The sequence below is a fragment of the Protobothrops mucrosquamatus genome, unplaced genomic scaffold (assembly GCF_001527695.2).
Source record: "Protobothrops mucrosquamatus isolate PMUCROS unplaced genomic scaffold, P.Mucros_1.0 scaffold1971, whole genome shotgun sequence".
In the NCBI taxonomy this organism is placed as follows: domain Eukaryota; kingdom Metazoa; phylum Chordata; class Lepidosauria; order Squamata; family Viperidae; genus Protobothrops; species Protobothrops mucrosquamatus.
In genome coordinates, this window is record NW_015388088.1 from 146,930 (window position 1) to 155,571 (window position 8,642).

At 38.5% G+C, this 8,642-nt stretch overlaps 1 protein-coding gene across 1 annotated transcript in view; it reads left to right on the top strand.

Annotated features, from left to right (window-relative positions):
- Nucleotides 1-8,642, top strand: part of LOC107294509 (puromycin-sensitive aminopeptidase) — a 105,494-nt gene that overhangs the window by 53,616 nt on the left and 43,236 nt on the right. Inside the window, exon 6 of the mRNA XM_015823743.1 lies at nucleotides 5,243-5,303. Coding sequence (XP_015679229.1) covers nucleotides 5,243-5,303 — 61 coding nt within the window. The remainder of the gene's footprint in view (nucleotides 1-5,242; nucleotides 5,304-8,642) is intronic.

The following is an 8,642-nucleotide window of genomic DNA, read 5'->3' on the forward strand; positions in this document are numbered from 1 at the left end:
TTTTTATTTTCCCCCCTGAAAGGTTTCAGTTTGTTTTTCAATTGAATTCTATAGTTTATATGCTATATTAAAAGTGGAAAAAATTCTGAAGTGGTTTATCTTGGTCTGATTTTTTTTACATCTCAAAAAACTGGCATTTTATTTAACAGGGGTGTGTAGACTTTTTATATCTACTATATTTATGAGCCTTTAAAGATAAGCAGAATCAGCTTCCAGTGAAGATGTCCAATTGACCATTCCAAGGGAAAGCTCTGGGAAAGGGAGCCTTTTCCGGACTGAAGCTTTTTCAATTTACAAACAAGGGAACTGAGTTCCCTAAGTTTATATGACTCTCCTGGTTTATGGAGAGTCCCAGAATAACTCCACAAGGTCCTCCATACAGTGGCGGTCTGCAAGGAGACTTGGGGAACAGTGCTCTGAAGTAGCTGGGTCAGCCAATTAGCTGGGGGATGGGGCTGCAAACACTTCATTGTTGAAGAAGCAGCCGTTTTGGAATTCTGTTTTTCAAATGGACAATAAGTCATTCCTTTCACTTCCTAAACACTTAATTTTATTATTCTTTTTACTGAGCTAAAAGAGGCTCTTTTCAGTCACTCTTTTCATTTATTCCTTTTTGAAGATCTGCATCATTTTGGGAACATCGTTATTGTTGAATGACAAGGAGGATTGCCAGAGGTCAGCTAAAATAAGGAAGCATAGAGTACTTTTTCTTCTTTAATTTTGATGGAGGAACATAAGGATTTAAAAAGTTGTGGTTTTATTTTGTTACTTTTATGAATTTGCTACCTTTATTTGTTGGGAGTTATAATTTGCAATTTTGAACTGCTTGTTGAAGGCTGAAATCTTCCTTTTTTCATATAATATTTAGTTTATTCAAAGAAGGTTAAAATCCAAAACACCAAAATATAAAAAACAAAAGAAAAGAAAAACACAACAAACAAGACATTAAAAAGAAAATGTGTCTTAGTAAAAAAAGACTAACACATATACACATAGAATCCTCCTTAGTTGAATGCTGATTAATACAACAATGTTAGTTTTCCACCCCCTTGCAAAACAAGCCAAAAGAGTTTTACTACTAAACTACTAAATCTGTTTACAAATTGTTAGCCTGTCATCTATATACTATATTAATAACAAAATAGTTAACATAGAAAATAATAATAGAAAATATATAAAAGTAATAAAAACTATTAATAATAAAAGAGACAAGATTAAAATTCCAAAACCCTCTGTTAACAAACTTACTGTATTCAACTTGTAGAAAATTTACCATGGCTTCAATCCCAGATCATCCCCAAAATTAACCCTAATTGGTCCTGGATCAAATATCTACATTTGTTTCTTAATACAATATGTTATCAGTTGCTGATTGATTAAATACAATAAGACCAATCTCTAAAACCAATCTATCTTCCCCAAAAAAGCCAGATGAGATTGTTCCCCAATTAGATGTAATAAGTTCATTCCCCACTCTCCTTCAGACCCCTTAAAAAAGACCCATTTACTCCTTATCCACTCAGAGGGTTCTCTACTATTATATAAAAGCACAGGATTAAGCTTCAAGAAGGTAGATAAAGTTGACTGTAATTTCTGGTTCCGTGTTTCTTCCCTGCCAATTTACTGCCAGAGAATCAAATCTTGGCTCTGAATATTTTCTGCAGTCTGTGTTGTTTGTGTTGTTTCTGAGTCTATATTTCTTGCCAATGAATCTGCTGCTTTAAAAACAAATTCCTTTTGTGGATCTAAAGTATTTGGGCTCAGTTTCCTCAGAATATTTTCCACGGTCTTTATGAGTTCATCCAACCTTCTAGAAAAAAATTCAACTAGAGATTGCATATTGCTAAACAGTCTCTTTTTTTCTCTCCTGAGTTTCAGCCTCCTCCTTCTCTCTGTAATCCAATATGTTGTTGCTCAGTGAAGTAGATAAGCAGAACAGGGAACAAACAGAAGGAACTATTTTGATCCAAAACCTTTTGTCAAGTTAATAAAATACAGATTCTCTGCGATGAATATTCAGTAAGAAAGATATAGTCCAAATATAAACACTTTTTCCATCCAAAGACATGTGCCGTGTTTCCATACGAGAAAGCAGAAGCTGGTGTAAACAGCCAAATAAAGAGAAAGCAAATAGAGTCCAGCCAGGGGTTGAAATAAATCAGCATTCAGCCAGCCAATTAACATTTAAAGATAAAGAACAAAAAGAAAAGTTGAAAAAGTGAAGTTAAAAGTCCCAGGCTTGCTCATGAAGACGTACTGCTGGTAGGAAGTGATGTAAAAAAAGACCATTGACTTTCTGCCTACTCCCACAAGGAACTGCAATCTTCAAGATTCCCCCTCCCAGGTGGGTCCACAGCCATCCAAAAGTCCGTCTTGGGTCATTCCTAAGTGTCCCCATTCAAATCCAGAGGGCAGGGCCTCCAAAGAACCAACTCTGTCAGCAAACACAGCAGATCGTGGATAAGAGAAGAGAAAGGCCCTCACCCTTCAGCACCCATCTTGGGGAGGAGTCACAGAAGGCTGAAATCTAGCAATTTTAATGGATTCTGTTTGGCCAGGTCAGGAGATACCAGTTGATCTACAAAAAGCTTTTAAAAAACAATTTATTCTTTGACCACAAGAAGGAGCTAAAGAACAGAAGAAGATGAAACAACATAGAAGGCATCCAAGACAGAAACTGCAAAAATTATTTTGGAGGTGTAGCTTAACAAAACAATTCACTTTATAGATTAACTATGTTCCAAAGTTGTCACAAAAGAGGAACAAATTACTCAAGTAATTGGAAGAAAAATGAGTAATCCGGAGATGCAACTAAGTGCTGAAAGTTATTAAACCACTGAGGCTACTGCACAAGTATTTGACAATGCAAAGGACTTAACTGTAATTTTAGAATATAAATCTGACACCAACAGTGCCCACTATGAAGATGGTTTAATTACAAGCCCCCCAGCGCAGTTGAAAGAAGAGTTGCAATTAAATCTACAATCCTCAAGAGAACAAGTTTGTGATCTCTACTTTGAGAATTTCTTGAGCAAAAGAGAAGTTTATATACATTTAATAGACATTCCAAAGAAGAAAAATATTTTATTCTATGAGGACAAGCTGGAGGGAGTGACTTAAAGTTAATAAGTTAGTTGGAGTTAGGATGGATTTTCTATTGGTTTGACATATTTAATTAAAAGAAAGTTTCAATGCATGGTTTTGTGCTTATAAAGCGGGTTTGAAAATGGGTTGCTTTTTTTCTTTCCTTTTTTTATATACTATATATAATGCTTGAGTAATTCCCAAAATTTGCAAAATATTATTGAAAGTGAATTTGAAAGTATGCATGTTAAAAGGAAGTTTAAAAAGATGCATTAGAATTAATTGTTTTTAATTATAAAGATGAATTTTTAAAGAAATGTTTAGAGTCTCAAAATGAATTTAAAAGAGTTTCCCTTTAAGGTTAAAGAATTTGAAAGAATATAGTGATTTTTGTTAATATAAATGATGACAGTTCAGAAAGATTAATAAGTATAAAGAGGAATATATCTATATATATATATTCGGACAGCCATTTGTCCAAAATGGTATAGGGTTACCTGCCTGAGCAGGGGGTTGAACTTGATGACCTCCAAGGTCCCTTCCAACTTTTATTATTATTATTATTATTATTATTATTATTATTATTATTATTATTATTATTATTATTATATATAGCAATAGCACTTAGACTTATATACCACTTCACAGTGCTTTAAGTGGTTTACAGTCAGCATATTGCCCCCAACAATCTGGGTCCCTCTGGGCGAAAAGTGTTTGGGCGCCTATGGGGTGTTTGGAAATGGAGCACTCCGTTTCCAAACACCCCATAGGCACCCAAACACTTTTCACCCAGACGGAGAAATGACAGAGACTGGAAGCTTCATCTGCTTGCAAATGGGGCCCTTGGAGATGGAGCAAATTGCTCAGTTTCTAAGCGCCCCATTCGCAAGCAGACGAAGCTTCCAGTCTCCCTCTGGGTGAAAAGTGCGTGGGCGTCTGGATCACCTGCCTCCCCCCTGCCTCTGCCTCCGCGCTCAGACTTACCTGTGCTGCGCCAAGGGCCTGGCGGGCTGTGGCTGCTGCCAGACACCGTCGGCTCCTGCACGCTCGTCATCGCTTGCGCTGGTCACGCCCACCCCCCGGGCTTATTTTTGGGGTACGGCTTATATTGGCCCACCCCAAAAATCAGGCTAGGGCTTATTTTCGGGGTGGGTCTTATTTTCGGGAAAACATGGTATACCGCAGACCTTCCATGCAGGGAAGGGGTGGGGGGGATGTACTGGGAAAACTGGCACCCAAAAGACAGTCTTTGTCTCCCTACTTCTATCATGTATGGATTGTCAAAAGATGGGGATGATATGCCTTTTTCACATAGTAAGAGAATTTTGACTTTCCTGCTGCTAAAAGGCTAAAAGCCTCCAAAACCAGTGGCCAGGAAATAGAGAGGGTATACCCCCAGTAGTAGGCCAACACCTCTAAACTCACCCTGGGATAATTAATTGCAAATTGCTCAGAATGTGTCAGCAGAAGTGGAAAAACTCCACTTTTGTAGTGGAGCAAGATATAATGGCAAAATTTGCCTGTGTAATGGGCTGAGGGTAGGTTTAAGACAGTATGGGGTATCTTTGTGCTAGAGCAAGCAGGAGGTACAGATGAGTCAGTAGAGTATTCTTTAAGTGCCTTATTTGTGCTCAAACCAGACTCATCTTTTAGTTACACATTTTTAATATCTTGTAGATCTTTTCCAGAGTGAGGTCTTACCTGGCCTATGAAGTATAGGGAGGCAAAAAGGGGCTATGGATTGGGGCCATGGCAAAAACTATTTTTGTTTCTTTTACACGTAATTAAAATTGAATATAGTTAATATGATTACTCCTCAATCATGTATTTAAACATTTTTTTTGGTCTGTCGTATTCAGAATTACAATTTAATAACATTTTGGGTGATTTCCTGGGATTACCTTCAAGGCTTTTGAGAATTGTTTTGGGCTCAGTGTTGCAGAGTGTGAACTAAGCTTTGTTTTGTTATTAAGGTCAAAATGGTACCACAAGTATTCTGCAGCAAAGTGAAAAGTATAATAAGTACTTAGGTTGAATTTCAATTAACCAGATAGCTCTGCTCTTAAAGTGATTTTGTGGGAAAGGATACTTACCTTCCTATTTAAAGCAGAAGTGAATTAAATTTAAAAATGTGTCTATTGAAATTCTTGTTTTATAGGATTTCCGGAAAGGAATGCACCTATATCTTACCAAGTTTCAGCATAAGAATGCTTCTACAGGTAATTGTGATGCTTGTGGCTTTTGTCTTTTCTGTTGTCTCTAGAACGTTCCATTTATGAAAGAGGATAACATTTATAAATAATCCCATACTGAATTTCTCTAACTGAAAAGACAAGGAACATAATTTTCCAGCAGTGTAGTTTCCTCTAAATCAGGCGTGTCCAACCCACAGGCCACATGTGGCCCTGGACAGCTAATAATGTGGCCCCACAAGATAATAAAAAATATAAAAGAATAAAGGGAGTCTGTTATTTATATACATTAAGTATATTATATATTTTATATGTGGCCCAAAACAATCCTCTTCACTCAGTGTGGCCCAGGCAAGGCAAAATGTTGGACAACCATGTTCTAAATTATAGCTTTCTGAAAACTTGACCCTTCCCACAATCCTTTATTTGGTGTATTAGAGCACTGCAGTAGTAATCGGCTATCATAGAGTCCTATAGTGAATTCTGAGCTTTTTCCTTTTCTTCCCTCAATACTTTTCAAAGTAAGCCAGTCTTATATTATATTAAGTCCTTGGGTAGATAATGTGAAAACACTGTTGTTTTTAATATTGTATATAACAACAGCAGTATATTAGGTTTTGTATAGTACCCAAATATGCAATGATACATGCCTAAATCTTGTAATTTAAGTACAGGTAGTCCTCAATTAGTGATCACAATTGGGACTAGCAACTTGGTTGCTAAGTGATGTGTTCAGTAAGTGGGATCTGAGAGATTTCAAGAATTGAGGCCACTTCCAAAATGACACCCGCTTCCAGAATGGCACAAGGTGGCTTCTCTATAGGAAGGCCACATGGTGAATTGGCTGGGTGCTCTTTTAGAAAGTCAATTTCCAGAGATCATCTTTCCACGGCCTTTTATGGAGTCTGCCTCGCATCATTCTGGAAGCATCCGCCATTCTCGCATTCTCTCAGAAGGGTGCAATTTTCCAGTCATGCCTTTCTGAGAGATCGCACAAAAGGTGCCCGCTTCCAGAATGTTGTGAGGCAGCTCTGCAGGAAGGTCATGTGTCGCATTAGCTGGGCACTCTTTTGGAAAGGTGATCTTCAGAAGAAGTAAGTGGAGCAAGACATGATGGGGCAGGGAGGAGGACTGTGAGGACCCAGCTGGCCTGGAAGTAGGCCCAAGGGACCCAACGGGGTAGGATGGAGGGGGGGAGATAAGCAGGTGGGGGCAGTTGCAGCATCCCTGTGGTCAGTCGTAAGGGCAGGTGGATTACCAAGGGCCCGAATTGTGATCATGTGACCGTGGGGCACTGGAGCGGACATAAGTACATGTTGTCTCCAAGGTGCTTTTTCAAAAGGCAACTGGACTTTCTTTTTTCCTTGAAGACATTTCGCTTCTCATCCAAAAAGGTTCATCGGTTCTGGCAGGATTGATGAAGCTTTTTGGATGAGAAGTGAAACATCTTCAAGGAAAAACAAAGAAAGTCGAATTGCCTTTTGAAAAAGCACCTTTGAGATGACCATGACCTGGATGACTGAGAATCTCCATAGACAAGTACAGGTTGTATGTCCATTCAGCATTGTTGTAATTTCAAACAGTTGCTGAACAAATGGTCGTAAGCCAAGGACTAACTTTTAATTCAGGTCACAGAGTTGAGCTTGTCAACTTGCTGTAAGCATCTTTTGTGGAAGCGCTGTGCTGCAGAGGAAAGCTCAGGAAGAGATTACTTGTTTAGGTAATCTCTTCACTGTGTGAGGGGAAAAAAAGAAAAACAAGTCAGGCACAAGACAACATGTACTAACAAAGTAATTGCAACATGTGACTAAGAGCAAGAAGCTGCAAAGGTTGTAAATGCAGGCATTGGTTGCAAAGTAATTTTAATCACTAGGGCGAGGATTTCTTTGACCTAAAAATGTTAGAAACTTGCAAGCATTTATGATCTTAAAATCTTTTAAATATGACCAATTAAACCAAAAACATGACTTTTAAAGCAAAAATATGACTTTACAATTTTTCTCAAATTAGCACCCAATTTTTAAAACTCTGTGCTTACACACACACAAATACAAATTAAAAGGTTTATTCTTCTTCACTTCCAGTGCAGAAGTGCTAGTATTGAAGGAATCAAATGGACATTTTGAGAGTAAAATGGTCATCCCTGGATTAGTTTTCATTAACAGCAGAATTGCATTGGATGACCATGTGCATCTTGAGGTTATCAAACTCAAAACTCCTTTTGTTGTCCACCAGTATGTTCTTGTATCTGGAGAAACTCTGTTTGACATCAGAAGAGGTTATAGGAACAAATTTGAAAAAAGCAAACTCATCTGGGGAAAATTCTGGCTTGAAATCTTCAAATTTTGGTTCAAGTCCACTTAGAATGTTACTTACAGGTAGTCCTTGACTTACAACAGTTCATTTAGTGACCATTCAAAGTTACAATGGCACTGAAAAAGTGACTTATGACCATTTTTCACAGTTACAACCTTTGTAGCATCCCCATGATCATGTGATCAAAATTCAGATGCTTGGCAACTGGTTCATACTTATGACCATTGCTGTGTCCCAAGGTCATGTGATCCCCTTTTGCAACCTTTTGGCAAGCAAAGTCAATGGGGAAGCCAGATTCACTTAGCAACCAGGTTACTAAATTATCAACTGCATGATTCACTTAACAACTGTGGCAAGAAAGTTTATAAAATGGGGCAAAACTGACTTAACAAATGTCTCATTAACAACAGAAATTTGGGGCTCAATTGTGGGCATAAATTGAGGACTACCTGTATTTTGCAAAGTGTTGAATAACCCAGATTAGATTGCAGCACTCTTTGCAGTTTATCACTATTTTTTCAGCCACTTTTCCCTTTGCTTGCTTTAAATCACTCTCTGTTTGTTTTACAATGTTCAGTGCATCACTAATTCCATTCCTACAGTTTCAAGGTGGGTGATTGCTCTTGATATCCACTGAAATTGGAACATGCTAAGTTTCCAGCCAAGGTTTCAGAAAAGGAATCTTGCACAATCTTGATGGAGGGAGATTCACAACAGTCAAATTCTTTAACTATCTGCTGCAAGGAAGCATAATTTGTGGAATAATACATAGCCGCATTCAGCCAAGTCCCCCAACATGTCCCGACAGGTTGGAGAGAAAGAGCCAAAGTAGGAGAATTTCTTTGAACTTTCATACGGGTCTGGATGGGGAGGAACAGACTCAGACTCAACCCTTCCAAGACCGAGTGGCTGTGGTTGCCGGCGCCCCGGCATAGTCAGCTGATTCCATCGCTGTCTATAGGGGGCGAAACTTTGGCCCCCTCAGAGAGGGCGCGCAACTTGGGTGTCCTCCTGGATCCACGGCTGACACTGGAAGATCATTTGTCGGCC